The sequence below is a fragment of the Chiloscyllium plagiosum genome, unplaced genomic scaffold (assembly GCF_037043375.1).
Source record: "Chiloscyllium plagiosum isolate Xiang-an unplaced genomic scaffold, Cpla_swu_hap1 HiC_scaffold_34, whole genome shotgun sequence".
Classification (NCBI taxonomy): Eukaryota; Metazoa; Chordata; class Chondrichthyes; order Orectolobiformes; family Hemiscylliidae; genus Chiloscyllium; species Chiloscyllium plagiosum.
The window spans coordinates 14,903,296-14,921,953 of NW_028270172.1; the positions used below are offsets into that span (position 1 = coordinate 14,903,296).

General features: G+C 44.7%; 1 protein-coding gene across 2 annotated transcripts in view; it reads left to right on the forward strand.

The window, feature by feature from the left end:
* Positions 1 to 18,658, forward strand: part of LOC122564275 (coagulation factor XIII A chain-like) — a 118,730-nt gene that overhangs the window by 85,153 nt on the left and 14,919 nt on the right. For both annotated transcript variants that reach the window (XM_087978503.1, XM_087978502.1), the window contains exon 13: positions 17,881 to 18,162. In XM_087978503.1, coding sequence (XP_087834629.1) covers positions 17,881 to 18,162 — 282 coding nt within the window. The remainder of the gene's footprint in view (positions 1 to 17,880; positions 18,163 to 18,658) is intronic.

Genomic DNA, 18,658 nt, shown 5'->3' on the forward strand with positions numbered 1-18,658 from the left:
CACTTTGTAACTTTTCTTCACTAACGGAGGTTCAGAGGCAGATCAGAGCCATCCTCACCTGTGCACATTTTCTCAAGGTTTGATTTGTTACTGCTGGCTTGGTTGGGAGATGGAGACAGGAAGTGCTATCCCAGGGCTACCACTCCATCCAGTCGGCCAGCTAACCCAACTCGTTCAGGGCCTATAATGACCAGCTAAAGGAGACCGATTATTATTTTTCTGTCAGCCATCCAGGGTCTCACTGTTTAGCTGCCTGGGGGGTATCTTCCTGGTAACAGACTCTCCATGACTGCCTCACATAGAGTCATAGAGATCTACAGCATGGAAACAGACCCTTCGGTCCAACTTGTCCATGCCAACCAGATATCCTAATCTAATCTAATCTAGTCCCACCTGCCAGCACCCGGCCCATATCACTCCAAACCCTTCCTATTCATATACCCATCCAGATGCCTTTTAAATGTTGCAATTGTACCAGCCTCCACCACTTCCTCTGGCAGCTCATTCCATACACGTACCACCCTCTGCGTGAACAAATTGCCCCTTAGGTCTCTTTTATATCTTTCCCCTCTCACCCTAAACCTATGCCCTCTAGTTCAGGACTCCCCCCATCCCAGGGAAAAGACTTTGTCTATTTATCCTATCCATGCCCCTCATGATTTTATAAACCTCTATAAGGTCACCCCTCAGCCTCCGATGCTCCTTGCACCACTAGAAGGAACCCTCTCTCACCCCCAGCACCATCCCATAAACTGTGGTCACCAGGCGCAAAAGCCACTTATTAAAAAATAGAAAGAAAAGGCAGGTGTAGGATGTCTCCATTTTGAATTGTCACCTCCCTCACTTACCTGACATCACAACTTGCTGCTGCTTTCAATCTGGAAGGCCTCTGGTTTTGAGGTCATCACTGAATCTTAGGTTAGTTGGGCTTCAGATTGGTTTCACAGGGTGGTGCAACATTGAGGGCTGAAGGGCCTATACTGCACTGTAATATTCTATGTTTTAAATCTGTTAGAATTATTTGAGGAGGTCATGAACAATTTAGACAAAGCAGGGCCAGTGGATGTGGTCTATTTGAATTTCCAGAAGGCCTTTGACAAGGTGCAGCACAGGAGGCTGCTAAATAAGGTATGAGCCTATTGTGTTAGGGGTAAGGTATTAGCCTGGATAGAGGATTGGCTGATTGGCAGAAGAAAGAGATTAGAGATAAAGAGATCTTTTTCAGGATGGCAGCCCGTGACTAGTGGACTTCTGCAGGGGCCAGTGTTCAGACCACACCTATTCACGCTGTACATTAACAAAGATTTGGACAAAGTAACTGAGGGCATTGTTGCCAAGTTTAAAGATGACACAAAGTTTGTTGAGGAGATGGGGTGGCTGCAGAAGGACTTGGACAGGCTAGGAGAGTGGGCAAAGAAGTGGCAGATGGAATATAATGTGGGCAAGTGTGACTTTATGCTTTAGTAGGAGGAATAGAGGTGTGGACTATTTTCTAAATGGTGGAAGACTTCAGAAATCTGACTTTGGAAGGACGAGTTCAGGATTCTCTTTAGGTTAATGTGCAGGTTCAGTTGGCAGTTAGGAAGGCAAAAGCATTGTTAACATTTATTTTGAGAGGGCTGAGATACAAGAGAACATATATACTGCTGAGGCTGTATAAGGCTCTGGTCAGACAGGTCCTGTATCTAAGGAAAAATGTGCTGGTGTTGGAGGGGGTCCAGAGGAGATATGCAAGAATGATCCTGGAGATTAAGGGCTTATCATATGAGGAATGGTTGAGGACTCTGGGTCTGTACCTGATGTAGAATGAGGGGGATCTGATTGAAACTTATAGAATACCGAGAGACCTGGATAGAGTGGACATGGAGAAGATGTTTTTGCCAGTAGGAAACACCAGGACCAGAGGGCACAGCCTCCGAGTGATGGGATGACCTTTTAAAACACAAAACATAGAAAGGTAAAGCACAGAACAGGCCCTTGGCCCACGATGTTGTACTGAGGGTTAATGCTAATATAAAATATATTAACTTAACCTACACATCCCTCAACTCACTGCTAGCCCTGTGCATGTCAAGCAGTCACTTAAATGTCCCTAATGACTCTGCTTCCACCACCACCACTGGCAACGCATTCCATGCATTCACTACTCTCTGCGTAAAGAGAACTGAGATGAGGAAGAATTTTTTCAGCTGCAGGATGATGAATCTGTGAAACCCATTGTCACAGAGGGCTGTGGAGGCCAAATTATTGAGTGTATTTAAGACAGAGATTAGTAAGGGGAGCAAGGGTTACAGGAAGAAGACAGGAGAATGGGGTCAAGAAACATTTAAGCTGTAATCAGTGGGTTGAGTGGCCTAATTCTCCTCCTATATCTTATGGTCTTATGTTAAGAAAATCCTTTCTGCCTTTCTATCCTTCCTTCCCTGGTTACTTCTATTATGGGATGTCTCATGATCAGTATCACCTTTAAGAAACATACTCATGATCTTGTCACCATATCATAACATGTGATCTGAGGTTACAAAGGTCTCTTCTTACTTTGGGCCTCTTTCTAACTAAGTATATTAATGTTGGCTCAGACACTGATGTGCCTGTGAATGTAATATTTATTTATCGGTGAATTGTAGGAAAATGTCTGTTGCAGTTCTCAATACACATTACCTGTGTTCCAGTTTTAATGTTATCGCCCGTAACATTACATATTGCTGCATCAGGTGAACAAATCCGGCTGGAGGCAAATTGCACATTAACTTCTTCCATTTCTGTGCTGCTTCGAGGTCGTAAATATTTTATGCTGTATTTGGACCTGTCAAAACATTTGCTCATTTTGTTGTCACTGTACCCCTGTAGGAATACTGCACTCAATGTGCTACACAAACAATATCTGGATTTTGCAGTAGAAAGAATAGCAACATTATTTAGGATCAAATTTGTCAACAGTTTCCATCAGTGTGGTTAATATCAGGAAGTCAGTGCTGAATAGCTCTACTCCTGCGAAGCTTTTCTCTGAGTACAGAGCTCTCAGCATTGAAATACAGTGAACATTTTGATGTTGTATTTGCCTGATAGGTATTCACTAACTTGCCAGATAAATTCAGAGCTTGCCCATTCCAGTACTTCTTTTTTGGAGACATAAAGAAAGTCAAATCTGATATTGGCCAGGACTCTCAAGATACGCCTCCCCTTCTTTGCAATAGAGCTATGGGGTCTTTTACATCTATCTGCGCAGGGAGAAGTGGTCTCAGTTTAATGTAACATTCAAAAGGCAGTACTCTAATCATGTTGCGCCCACTCAGTCTTGCCCTAATGTATCAGTGTAGGCTTCTCATGCTATAACTGCTGTGGTGGATCAGCATAAATTTTTAATGGCATGACAAGTCTTAATTACTACCAAATGACCTGTCTGGGATTGATTATGAATATTTGCAATTGTGGAGTCTCATTGGCTTAAATTGTAAATAATTGGTAATAATGCTTTTTAACTTTTCATTTTTGTTTCTTTAATTCGCTCTCTTTTTCGATTCCATCTTTTATTCCTTCCCCTTACTTTGTTTTCTTTACTTCATTCAGTAAGAAATAAACAATTCTAACTGGCACTTCTGGTTCATAATCTGTGTGCCTCAGTAAGCAGAACTGCTTGCTTAAAGAAATCTACAATTAATTGCTTGCACCCCTCCAGATTCACGCGCACATGTTGTGCTGAAGTGTTCATCTCAAAAGTGTTTTATGACCAAAGAAATATTTTGGAATGCGAACACTCTGTAATACACAGAAATACACCACCATTCAATACGATCATGGCTGATCATGCAATCTCAATTTCCCATTCCCATCCTCTCCCCATATCCCTTTGATTCCTTTAGCCGCAAGGGACATCTCCAGCTATGTCTTGAATATATCTATCGAACTGGCCCCAACAGCTTCCTGTGGGAGAGAATTCCAGAGGTTCACAACTCTGAGTGAAGAAGTACATCCTCATTTCAGTCCTGAATGGCTGTGACCCAGTTCTGGAAATTCCCAACATCGGGAACATTTTTCCCGCATCTCGCCTGTCCAGTCCCATCAGGATTTTATGTTTCTATGAGATCCCCGATCCCCGCACCTCCCCCCCCCCTCATTCTTCTAAATTTCAATGTTGCAGTATAAAAGCCTTTGTCTAAGCATTTGTCTATGGGGAAGTGTGGATGCAGTGAACAATTGTATGTTTCTCACATGACTGGAAAAAACCGCTCTTTTTTCCTCAGCGCTGAGAGCAAAATTACAGCAGTGTGGCAGCGGAATGTCTGTGACAATTAAGGTCACGGGTTTTTAAATCAGTAATAAAAGGATGCTGCTGATACACCTGGCAAAGTCAAATCTGCATTAAGGCTTATTGTATCCAACATTTGTGCTGCCTTGGAAGTTACAGTCATTGAATATTTAATTTCACTGAGATTGGATATGAACGTCTGACAGATCAATGTTTGCATAGAGGTGTGGGAAGAAGGCTTCATGCAGATTTTTCCGATGGTTAACAAGCCATTGTCCTGCAGAGCTGCAAGTACAGCAACAGCATGAAAATATTGTAAATGGGACATGGAGAACATGATCAGGCTGCTGCAGAGAATCCTGAGGCTGAGACTGATGAGCATAACGTGCTCGATAAAATCAGTTTTAAAGCACAAGGTGAAAATTTACTGCTGCGGGAGGAAAAGTGTTATTTGGCGTAATCTAACTGTGGGATTTATATATAACTGTGAAATTTTGGTGAAATGAGACCTTTCTTAATGCTGATGCGTTAGGCAATTTGTTAAAACTACAGCGAAATCTGTCACACTGCTGAGAATTTCATGTGATTTCCACAAATTTAATGTGATCTGGTGGAGGAAGTGTCACTCTGTTTGATTTCTACAGGGTAAACACTGTAAACACAAACTTTATTGATTGCATTTACGATGCTCCTTTACAGCAAGCAGTGCGGTCCTGTCCCCAATGGGTCTCCGAACAGATTTTGTTGAGTAAACGTTTCCTTGTCTCTGTGTTTTGTCATGGGACAGGATTTTCCCTATTGACTCCTGAGCCCCTGCCTTCAGGTTTAGGTGAGGGTCAAAAGCTGGCACAGTGCGGGAAACAGTCACTCACTTGTAATGGTCCTCCATTTGGCCCAAGAATGGCAGAGAGGGGTCTTGCTGTCCAGTGAAGGACAGAGTCAGGTCTTCAAAGCTGGAGGGTCTACCCCGAGACCCTTGCAGCTTTAGAAGCTGCAGGAAGATGCTGTGACTGAGGCTTAAAGTCTACCTGGAGCACTGGCCTCTCAGTCTTGGTAATGGGAGACTTAGCTCCAGACAGCCTATACTGTCCAGGGTCATTACCATGAAAAATCTCCATCAATTGTGAGTGCATATAATTCTTGTGGTTTTCCAAGAAATTCCCTCCATGCATCCATAAAATCAATTCTGTTTGTCTCCCTTTCTTTACAAAGTTGTCAGTTCAAAGTTGTTCTACAAAGGTCCGGGGGTATGTTGCTGTTCCATTGCAATTGCCACATTTGTGAGGCAGAGGCTAGTTTTCTTCAATAAATGCTCTGACCACAGGTATCCGCACTGTACCCTGAGCATGTTATTGTGGTCCAATGTACATTTTGATGAAAATATTTTTCCTATCCCGAGGGTTGAATTTTACAAATACACTTTCTCAACATGGAGCGTCACCATGTTTAACTTTAACTTATATCCAGAAGCCTCCAGGGCACTCCTTCAAATTTAATAGACAGACAAGCACAGGAAGCCCTCCCAGTACTGTACATTTGTGTCAAAGTCATAGGCCTTTATTCAATATTTCAGTTTTTGAGATGGCTGCGGAACCAGAGATCTCATTGGCCTTTCATTTATTGATTCTCCAATATTTGTTTCCCCAATTAACAAAACAGCCTATTTATCTTTTTAAATTGGGCAACTAATGTCAAGGCTTAAGACACTTGCTACGTGACACACTGAAAAAGACCTGTAGTGAAGACCCAATACACAAAGCAGTAGTGACACCACTTGTGGGAGGCTGGAATTGCAGGAGGACTGAGGCATTTCTTTGGAAACCATTGGCAATTGCAACAGCTGGAGGGCAAATGGTCCCTCAAGCCTGCTGCACCGTTCAGTACCAATATGGCTGATCGCCCACCTCAACTCTACTTTCCCACTTTGTCCCAACATCTCTGCTGAGTCCTTTAGTGTCTGAAACTGTCCAGATCTCAGCCTTGAGTATACTCAATGAGTGCAGCTTCCATACTCTTCTGGGGTGATAAATTTTCGAAGATTCGCACTCATCTGAATGAAGAAATTTCTCTCAGAATTAGAGAATGGTTACATCACAGAAAGAGGGTGATTCAGCCCATTGTGTCTCTGTAGGTTTGAGTAATTTGCTAAGTCCCACTGCCCAGCATTTGTCCCATTTTGCTGCAAGTCTTTTGTCTTCAAATTATCCAATTTGTTTAATGGCCGCTGCCTCCACCACACTATCAGGCAGTTTTGGACCTAAGTAGCTGATCCCTTATTTCAAAACTGTGATCCAGGTTTAGTCTCTCCAGCCAGGGACAAAACAGTTCCACTGTATCAAGCCTCCGAAGAATTATATACATTCCAACGAAGTAACTCTCAACCTTCTAAACTAGAATATAGGGAACCAAGAATACTAGGGTTAAGAGACTCCATAACTTGATGTCTTGGGGATTATTCCAAAGAACTTCCTGACAGTGTCAAGTCTACATAAACTGAAATGAGACATCATTTGTCTTGGGTTCATCCTCTGTCCTGTTCTGTTGCAGTTAATCCCAGCTCACTTTCATCTCTCCTTGCATGGCTCCAAGCTAGTTTTGCAGCAGTGCTTGTCCAATGAACTCTCAGCATTTCTTCAATTGCTCATTATAAAAATTTACTCTTCTTTCCAAGTATTTAACTAGAAAGCGGGTTACTTATAAGTTGTTATTTCTGACCCACGCAATCCTACAATCTCCCCTGTGATATAGATAAAAACCTGGTTCTAATACAGAAGGCTACAAAAAAGATAATTAGCTTAGCATATGTGTAATAGAGTCTGCTTGAAAAAGCTATTGGTAATCAAGCACTCAAATTTTAAAAAAGCTGCTGACTTACATACAAAACTTGGCTTCATACTCTGAACTGAAGCTTCTTGATGCTTCATCTTCAGAAAAACAAGACAAAAATGCTGAAGCAAAGAGCAGCTAAATTCTGATAAAAGGTAGTGATTTCAGCAAATGTTTATTCATCTGAGATCCCAGTAACCTCATTTTCTAGAAGCTGCATGGCCCCCACTATAAATTATTAGTTTTTAAAAAATGAATTAGATTCCCTTCAGTGTGGAAACAGGCCCTTCGGCCCAACAAGTCCACACCGACCCTCCGAAGAGTAACCCACCCAGACCCATTTCCCTCTGACTAATGCACCTAACACTATGGGCAATTTAGCATGGGCAATTCACCTGACCTGCACATCTTTGGGAGGAAACCAAAGCACCCCCATACAGACACGGGAAGAATGTGCAAACTCCACACAGACAGTCGCCCGAGGCTGGAATTGAACCTGGGACCTTGGTGCGGTGAGGCAGCAGTGCTAACCACTGAGCCACCATGCCACCCCAATAAGTGGCATGTAGTCATAAAGTTTCACACCATCAACTTAAAATGAGGGAGATCATCAGTTGTTTTGAAATTTGACAGGATAAATTCCTATGTGAAAATATATTTAAAATCATGGAGGCAAAGCAATTATGTAACCATCTTAAATGTCAGGTCATTGATCCACATATTTTTATTTTTCATAAGCAACTTTCTCACCTGGGCAACTCATTTAATGTGAGTCATTCCATCTTGCTCACACACCAAAGTGGCTGAGTCAAATAGTTCTTAAATCTGTAAACTCTTTCACGTTGGCAAGGGCTTTTGCCCGAAATGTTGATTTTCCCGCTCCTCGAATACTGCCTGACCAGCTGTGCTTTGCCAGCACCACACTTTTTGCTCTAATCTCCAGCAAGTGCAGTCTTCACTTCCGACCAGGGCAGGGAACTGTCTGGTCACCATGCTATAAGGAAGGATGTGATTGCACTGGAGGAGGTTCAGAGGAGATTCACCAGATGCTGCTTGCGTTCGAGCTCTTTGGCGACGGAGAGAAGCTGGATAAGCTTGGATTGTTTCCTTTAGAGCAGAGATGACTGAGAGGGCTCCTGATTAAGATGGTTCAGATTATGACAAGGTGGATAAAATGTAACTATTCCCTTCGTTGTAGAGTCAATAACAAGGTGGTGTAACTTAGGATGAAAGGCAAGTGGTTTGGAGGGGATTTGAAGAAAGTGATGGGGATCTGGAGTGCACTGTTTCAGAAGGTAGTTGAAGGGTCCTGGCCCGAAATGTTGACTCTCCTGCTACTCTGATGCTGCTTGACCTACTGTGCTTTATCCAGCTCCACATTTTATCTACTCTGACTCTCCAGCGTCTGCAGTCCTCACTATCTTCAAGTTGAGGCGGGAAAGCTCACAACCTTTAAAAGATACTCAGATGAGCACTTGCAGTGCCATAGCATTGAATGCTGTGGGCCAAATACTGGGAAGTGGGATTGGTGTAGATTTAGAGTCGTTTTGTCAGTGCAGACCTGATGGGCAAAAGGGCCTCTTCTGCGCTGTACGACTTGATGAAAATACCTATTGGTTCATCTAGTCCATCGCGTACAACAGCAATAGCTTGAGCACATAATGAACATCAAGTATAGAACAGTACAGGACAGGAACAGGCCCTTCGGCCTTTGTACTGACCATGATGATATTCTAGACTGATCCCATCTACCTTTATATGGTCTATATCCCACCCTTTCGTGCCTGTTAATGTGTCTGTCTAAATGCCTCTTAAATATTGCTATCATTTTTGCTTTCACCTCCCATAGCAGTGCGCTCCAAGCACCTACTAACCTTGATGTAAAACTTGCCTCGCACATGTCTTTTAATATTTTCCTCTCTCAACTGCAACCTACATCCCCTAGTGTTTGACATTTCTACCCTGGGAAAAAGACTCTGACTATCCATCCTAGTCATGCCTCTCATAACTTTGTATACATCTATCTGGTTGCCCCTCAGCCTCCGATGCTCGAGGGAAAACAAAGTTTATCCAGCCTCTCCTTATAGTTATCACACTTCAATCCAGGCAACAATCTGGCAAACCTCCTTTGCACCATCTCCAAAGCCTCCACATCCTTCCTATAGTGTGGTGACTGGAATTGCACACAACATTCCAAATGTGGTCTAACTACAATCTCATATAGCTGCAACATGACTTGCCAACTTCTTTACTCAGTGCCCTGACCAATGAAGACAAACATAACGTATGTTTTCTTTACCACCTTTTCCACTTACACTGCCACTTCCAGGGAATTATGGACTTGCATCCCAAGATCCCTTTGTATATCAATGCTCCTAAGGGACTTGTAAAGTTTTTAATGTAAACTTCCCTCTTTAACCTCCCAGGTTAAAATCCATCTGCCATTTCGGTGCCCAACTTTCCAAGTGATCTACATTTTGCTGTATCCTTTGACAACCCTCCTCGCTATCCACAACTCTACTTCAGTGTTGTCTGCAAACTTACCAATCAGACTTCCTATATTTTCATCCAAATAATTTATATAAATTACAAACAAGAGAGGACCTAGCACTGACCCTTGCAGAACCCCACTGGTCACAGACCTCCAGTTAGAAAGACACCCCCTCCACAACTACCAACTGTTGTGCTATGATCAAGTTAATTTTGTACGCAACTTACAACTCAGCCTGGATCTCATGTGACTTAATCTCTGGATCAGTTAAACCTGAAGGATTTTGTCAGTGGTGGTGTAAATTAGCTAAGACCTCACCCATGATGAGGTATCTTCCACACTGGTCTCACTCGTTGAATAACCATAGACCCACTGGTGCCTTTGATGGTGTTAAGACACCCTCACAGCATGTAAGCTGTCGTCATTTTTATTCTTTCATAGGAATGTGGATGTCGCTAGTTCGGCCAACATTGGTTACACATCCCTAATTGCCCATGAGAAGATGGTGGAGAACCCACCAGTCTGAACCGCTGCCATCCATGTGATGTAGATATACTGTTAGGGAGGGGGTTCCAGGATCTGATCTCATGACTGTGTAGAATGGTGCAGTGTGAGTCAGGGTGGTGAGTGACTTGATGGGGAACCTAGAGGTAATAGTGTTCCCATGCATCTGCTCTCCTGGCCATTCTAGATCGTAGAGACTGTGTGTTTGGAATATGCTCCCCAAGGAGCCTTGGTGAGTTGCTGCAGTTTATTATGTAAACACTGGCGCTGGTGTTGGAGGGAGTGAATATTGAAGGTGATGGACATGGTACAAGTCAACAGGCTGCTTTGTCCTTGATGGTATTGAGCGTCATGTGTTATATGGGAGCTGCACTCATTGTGGTAAGTGAGGAACATTTCATTACACCCCTGACCTGAGATTTGGGAAGTCCCAGGGAAGCTGACAATTTATTTTTTTCTTTATTATTTCATGGGGTGTGGGCATTGATGGCAAGGACAGCATTTATTACCTTTCTCTAGTTACTCCTTGAGCAGTGTGGCTTGATAGGGCCATTTCGGGGCTGGAGATTATTGGGGTTAAGAGTCAACCCAAGGCTGTGTGTCACATGTAGGCCAGATAGATGAAACCTTAAAGTTCAAGGGATTGTCCTCCCCTTATTTGTTCTGAATTTGTGGATTGCAATGTTCAAACTACAAGTCACTCCTTTCACATGAATGTGTTTGTTTCCTTTTCTCTGCAAGTGGGTTATTCTATTTTCTGACCATATTAAAGCTCCTCTTTTTGAAATGTAATCTTTGGGTATCTTCTGTCAAAATCAATTCAGGCCAACATGTTGCCATGTCTACAGCTCAGGTTTCAAGTGGGAAATTTCCCAAAGAGAAAACACGACAGTGAAGAGAAGGGAAGGGTGTGGGGTGGAGAAGGTGATGGTGATGATGTGAAGGACATGATGGGGGAAGGAGTGCAGAAGGTGATGGTGATGATGTGAAGGATATGATGGGGGAAGGAGTGCAGAAGGTGATGGTGATGATGTGCAGGGTATGATGGGGGAAGGAGTGCAGAAGGTGATGGTGATGATGTGTAGGGTATGATGGGGGAAGGAGTGCAGAAGGTGATGGTGATGATGTGAAGGGTATGATGGGGGAAGGAGTGCAGAAGGTGATGGTGATGATGTGCAGGGTATGATGGGGAAAGGAATGCAGAAGGTGATGGTGATGATGTGCAGGGTATGATGGGGGAAGGAGTGCAGAAGGCGATGGTGATGATGTGCAGGGTATGATGGGGGAAGGAGTGCAGAAGGTGATGATGATGATGTGAAGGATATGATGGGGGAAGGAGTGCAGAAGGTGATGGTGATGATGTGAAGGATATGATGGGGGAAGGAGTGCAGAAGGCGATGGTGATGATGTGAAGGATATGATGGGGGAAGGAGTGCATAAGGTGATGGTGATGATGTGAAGGATATGATGGGGGAAGGAGTGCAGAAGGCGATGGTGATGATGATGATGTGCAGGGTATGATGGGGGAAGGAGTGCAGAAGGTGATGGTGATGATGTGCAGGGTATGATGGGGGAAGGAGTGCAGAAGGTGATGGTGATGATGTGAAGGATATGATGGGGGAAGGAGTGCAGAAGGTGATGGTAATGATGTGAAGGATATGATGGGGGAAGGAGTGCAGAAGGTGATGGTGATGATGTGAAGGATATGATGGGGGAAGGAGTGCAGAAGGTGATGGTGATGATGTGCAGGGTATGATGGGGGAAGGAGTGCAGAAGGTGATGGTGATGATGTGCAGGGTATGATGGGGGAAGGAGTGCAGAAGGTGATGGTGATGTGCAGGGTATGATGGGGGAAGGAGTGCAGAAGGTGATGGTGATGATGTGCAGGGTATGATGGGGGAAGGAGTGCAGAAGGTGATGGTGATGATGTGCAGGGTATGATGGGGGAAGGAGTGCAGAAGGTGATGGTGATGATGTGAAGGATATGATGGGGGAAGGAGTGCAGAAGGTGATGGTGATGATGTGAAGGATATGATGGGGGAAGGAGTGCAGAAGGCGATGGTGATGATGTGAAGGATATGAAGGGGGAAGGAGTGCAGAAGGTGATGGTGATGATGTGAAGGATATGATGGGGGAAGGAGTGCAGAAGGCGATGGTGATGATGTGAAGGATATGATGGGGGAAGGAGTGCATAAGGTGATGGTGATGATGTGAAGGATATGATGGGGGAAGGAGTGCAGAAGGCGATGGTGATGATGTGCAGGGTATGATGGGGGAAGGAGTGCAGAAGGTGATGGTGATGATGTGCAGGGTATGATGGGGGAAGGAGTGCAGAAGGTGATGGTAATGATGTGAAGGATATGATGGGGGAAGGAGTGCAGAAGGTGATGGTGATGATGTGAAGGATATGATGGGGGAAGGAGTGCAGATGTGATGGTGATGATGTGAAGGATATGATGGGGGAAGGAGTGCAGAAGGTGATGGTGATGATGTGAAGGATATGATGGGGGAAGGAGTGCAGAAGGTGATGGTGATGATGTGAAGGATATGATGGGGGAAGGAGTGCAGAAGGAGATGGTGATGATGTGAAGGATATGATGGGGGAAGGAGTGCAGAAGGTGATGGTGATGATGTGCAGGGTATGATGGGGGAAGGAGTGCAGAAGGTGATGGTGATGATGTGAAGGATATGATGGGGGAAGGAGTGCAGAAGGCGATGGTGATGATGTGAAGGATATGATGGGGAAGGAGTGCAGAAGGCGATGGTGATGATGTGCAGGGTATGATGGGGGAAGGAGTGCATAAGGTGATGGTGATGATGTGAAGGATATGATGGGGGAAGGAGTGCATAAGGTGATGGTGATGATGTGAAGGATATGATGGGGGAAGGAGTGCATAAGGTGATGGTGATGATGTGAAGGGTATGATGGGGGAAGGAGCGCAGAAGGTGATGGTGATGATGTGCAGGGTATGATGGGGGAAGGAGTGCAGAAGGCGATGGTGATGATGTGCAGGGTATGATGGGGGAAGGAGTGCAGAAGGTGATGGTGATGATGTGAAGGGTATGATGGGGGAAGGAGTGCAGAAGGCGATGGTGATGATGTGCAGGGTATGATGGGGGAAGGAGTGCAGAAGGCGATGGTGAAGATGTGAAGGATATGATGGGGGAAGGAGTGCATAAGGTGATGGTGATGATGTGAAGGGTATGATGGGGGAAGGAGTGCAGAAGGTGATGATGATGATGTGAAGGATATGATGGGGGAAGGAGTGCAGAAGGTGATGGTGATGATGTGAAGGATATGATGGGGGAAGGAGTGCAGAAGGCGATGGTGATGATGTGAAGGATATGAAGGGGGAAGGAGTGCAGAAGGCGATGGTGATGATGTGAAGGATATGATGGGGGAAGGAGTGCATAAGGTGATGGTGATGATGTGAAGGATATGATGGGGGAAGGAGTGCAGAAGGCGATGGTGATGATGATGATGTGCAGGGTATGATGGGGGAAGGAGTGCAGAAGGTGATGGTGATGATGTGCAGGGTATGATGGGGGAAGGAGTGCAGAAGGTGATGGTGATGATGTGAAGGATATGATGGGGGAAGGAGTGCAGAAGGTGATGGTAATGATGTGAAGGATATGATGGGGGAAGGAGTGCAGAAGGTGATGGTGATGATGTGAAGGATATGATGGGGGAAGGAGTGCAGAAGGTGATGGTGATGATGTGCAGGGTATGATGGGGGAAGGAGTGCAGAAGGTGATGGTGATGATGTGCAGGGTATGATGGGGGAAGGAGTGCAGAAGGTGATGGTGATGTGCAGGGTATGATGGGGGAAGGAGTGCAGAAGGTGATGGTGATGATGTGCAGGGTATGATGGGGGAAGGAGTGCAGAAGGTGATGGTGATGATGTGCAGGGTATGATGGGGGAAGGAGTGCAGAAGGTGATGGTGATGATGTGAAGGATATGATGGGGGAAGGAGTGCAGAAGGTGATGGTGATGATGTGAAGGATATGATGGGGGAAGGAGTGCAGAAGGCGATGGTGATGATGTGAAGGATATGAAGGGGGAAGGAGTGCAGAAGGTGATGGTGATGATGTGAAGGATATGATGGGGGAAGGAGTGCAGAAGGCGATGGTGATGATGTGAAGGATATGATGGGGGAAGGAGTGCATAAGGTGATGGTGATGATGTGAAGGATATGATGGGGGAAGGAGTGCAGAAGGCGATGGTGATGATGTGCAGGGTATGATGGGGGAAGGAGTGCAGAAGGTGATGGTGATGATGTGCAGGGTATGATGGGGGAAGGAGTGCAGAAGGTGATGGTAATGATGTGAAGGATATGATGGGGGAAGGAGTGCAGAAGGTGATGGTGATGATGTGAAGGATATGATGGGGGAAGGAGTGCAGATGTGATGGTGATGATGTGAAGGATATGATGGGGGAAGGAGTGCAGAAGGTGATGGTGATGATGTGAAGGATATGATGGGGGAAGGAGTGCAGAAGGTGATGGTGATGATGTGAAGGATATGATGGGGGAAGGAGTGCAGAAGGAGATGGTGATGATGTGCAGGGTATGATGGGGGAAGGAGTGCATAAGGTGATGGTGATGATGTGAAGGATATGATGGGGGAAGGAGTGCATAAGGTGATGGTGATGATGTGAAGGATATGATGGGGGAAGGAGTGCATAAGGTGATGGTGATGATGTGAAGGGTATGATGGGGGAAGGAGCGCAGAAGGTGATGGTGATGATGTGCAGGGTATGATGGGGGAAGGAGTGCAGAAGGCGATGGTGATGATGTGCAGGGTATGATGGGGGAAGGAGTGCAGAAGGTGATGGTGATGATGTGAAGGGTATGATGGGGGAAGGAGTGCAGAAGGCGATGGTGATGATGTGCAGGGTATGATGGGGGAAGGAGTGCAGAAGGTGATGGTGATGATGTGCAGGGTATGATGGGGGAAGGAGTGCAGAAGGCGATGGTGATGATGTGAAGGATATGATGGGGGAAGGAGTGCATAAGGTGATGGTGATGATGTGAAGGGTATGATGGGGGAAGGAGCGCAGAAGGTGATGGTGATGATGTGCAGGGTATGATGGGGGAAGGAGTGCAGAAGGTGATGGTGATGATGTGAAGGATATGATGGGGGAAGGAGTGCATAAGGTGATGGTGATGATGTGAAGGATATGATGGGGGAAGGAGTGCAGAAGGCGATGGTGATGATGTGAAGGATATGATGGGGGAAGGAGTGCATAAGGTGATGGTGATGATGTGAAGGATATGATGGGGGAAGGAGTGCATAAGGTGATGGTGATGATGTGAAGGGTATGATGGGGGAAGGAGCACAGAAGGTGATGGTGATGATGTGCAGGGTATGATGGGGGAAGGAGTGCAGAAGGCGATGGTGATGATGTGCAGGGTATGATGGGGGAAGGAGTGCAGAAGGTGATGGTGATGATGTGCAGGGTATGATGGGGGAAGGAGTGCAGAAGGTGATGGTGATGATGTGAAGGATATGATGGGGGAAGGAGTGCAGAAGGTGATGGTGATGATGTGAAGGATATGATGGGGGAAGGAGTGCATAAGGTGATGGTGATGATGTGAAGGGTATGATGGGGGAAGGAGTGCAGAAGGTGATGGTGATGATGTGAAGGGTATGATGGGGGAAGGAGCGCAGAAGGTGATGGTGATGATGTGAAGGATATGATGGGGGAAGGAGTGCAGAAGGCGATGGTGATGATGTGAAGGATATGATGGGGGAAGGAGTGCAGAAGGCGATGGTGAAGATGTGAAGGATATGATGGGGGAAGGAGTGCATAAGGTGATGGTGATGATGTGAAGGATATGATGGGGGAAGGAGTGCAGAAGGTGATGGTGATGATGTGAAGGGTATGATGGTTGTTGAAAGAGTCTTGAAACTGCACGTCTCACTCATCAGCAATGGGCAAGCCAGCAAGAAAATCTGCGCCGAATTTAAAGCTTGCTATTTTATGATCTGCATTATTTTAATTCTGTAATATCTGCATCTATATTTCCTTTCCTTAACCTTTATTTAATTGCCAAACGTTTAAACATTTTATTCTTCCTAATTCTGACATTAATATGACCTTTAATTCAAAAGCATAAAATCGGTTTATCTGTACCAATCTGTCACGTTAATGAGAATTACAAAGCGTTTAAGTCTTGGCTAATTGTTAAGCATGCAGCAAATATGGAACACTGTAACAGGAATGTTTCAATGTTCCACACTGCTTGAACAGGAAATAAAACACTGATTGCCATGAATATTTTGGGCCTGGAAATTCAACAATGCTACACTGTTTTTCAATCTTCAAATGGGCACCAAGATGCATAATTTGGCAAGTCTGTTTCACTGTCAATCCTGATCACCCCTGTTCCTACTGTTCACTTATCTCCCTCTGTCTGTGCTCACACAGTCCCAATCACTTAGTCCCTCATTCACAAACTGCCAAGAGCCACTGTTGATGATACATTGGGCTGAAATTCAAACCAGCCTTACCAACATGTTGCCTCGGGACACTGTGAGCTCTATGCAGTTCACCAGTCTGATGTAAGTGGAGCCCAAGGCCAATACTGCATAAGCCTAAGCCTCCCGTTATAACAGAAGACTCTTCTTTCTACCCAGTTTGCACTGACAGGCTGATGCTAAGCAATTTCTCATCCATAAATAACTAGCCACCCTGTCATCACAGCTAAAATCTACTGGCCAAATTTCAAAGTAGCAAATTACTTGATGCATGGCAAGGGTGGAGGAAGACTGAAACACTAAATTAATGAAACAGGAATGGTATATGAGTAGAGAGTGAAGCCGGTTTATCTTGTACAGGAAGTGAAAGATATAGTAAAGGGAGTGAGAGGAAAGGAATTCAAGTAACAGAGAAATCAAGTTCAGCAGTAAAAGCTTTCAGAAAACACAATTGGAGTGAGATATGTGATGTTAAAAATGCACTAATCTGCCACATCAGAATTGTGATCTATAGATGCCAACTTTCAAACAATCCAGGTTAATGAATTTTTAATTCTACATGAATAAATTTTTAATTTAAATCGAATTTAGCTGTGAGGAGAATTACTGCATAGCATGACTTCCAGCAGACATAAGTTACATTTGCAAAGTGGCAAGGGGGAGGAAGTCTTAAGCAAATAGGATTAAAGAGCAGGTTTTCCACTCCATTTTCAGGGGCAACTATCCCTCCTGTCTATGAAGAGGGATGCCCCAAAATCGATCCCTATGAGATATCGTGACTTTGCACAGCACTTTGGAAGAGAGGTCATCTTATGAATCTACCCTCCCATTGAATAAACCTATGATCAGTCCCCTTTTCAGTTCCAAATAAGAGTCACATTAAGCTTCAAAGGTGACACAGTTTCTCTTCGCAAGATGCTGAGTTTCCCCAACACTTACCATTTATTAATCCTGATGAACAATGCATATGGCGGCGTAGAGTTATAGAGATGTCCAACACGGAAACAGACCCTTCAGTCCAACTCGTCCATGCTGACCAGATATCCTAACCTAATCTAATCCAATTTTAGAGGCCCACATCCCTCTTAAACCCTTCCCTGTTCATACACCCATCCAGATGCCTTTTAAATGTTGTAATTGTACCCGTGTCCACCACTTCCTCTGGCAACTTATTCCATACACGCACCACCCTCTGTGTGAAAAAGCTGCCCCTTAGGTCCCTTTTAAATCTTTCCCCTCTCACCCTAAACCTATGCCCTCTAGTTCTTGTAAAATTACCTCATAGGCAGACCTCATCGCCATTCCTTTTTTTGTTACCACTCTCTTTAGGTAGTCCAGAGGAGAGGATGGCACTGAACACAGCAATCCAATACGGGCTGAAGAAGGAACAAGCTGTAACTGAGGTCACAATGGATGTATCTTTAAACATGCATGTTCCTGAGAATGTCCTCCTTGGTACCAACTTCTTTGTTGGCATAGAACTCCAAAACAACAGCAATGAAAAACGCAGTACAACTGTTTTTCTCAGTGGCACCGTGGTGTTCTACACTGGAGTTCCAAAAATTGAATTTAAGAGGGAGACCATTAAAGTCACTGTGGAACCTCATCAAGGTGAGACCCATTGTTCTGGATTTTCTGATTACCGGTGTATTGTGATCCAGTTATGGGGTTATTGGGGGTTTGGTGAGGGAGCAGCCATATATGCATGCTTCATTTAAATATTTATTTGGGGTGGAGGTTCCACTTCTTAATGTTCAAACCTGCAGGGACATCATTTCTAAATGGCATCCAATAAGACTTATTCTCCTATACAGTTGGGAAATTGAAATCAGTTGGATCTGATTTCCGTGTTGCTGGTGGGTATATGGAATGGAAACTATTTTGAATTTTGCAACAGCTAAGTTTTGCTCATTTTCTTTGCTGTGATCTTGAATTTTCACTTGATGCGTGGTTCGTTCAGACATGGGTCGTCTGTGTGGGTCATTCAGACTATTTCGCCCCAGTGCTATTTTTGGCATCAATGAGTTTGCCAATGGGAAGCCACCTTTCTGGAAGAAAGAGGAACTATTGGTCGGTCATATCAGGTTAGCTTCCATAGATCTCTACA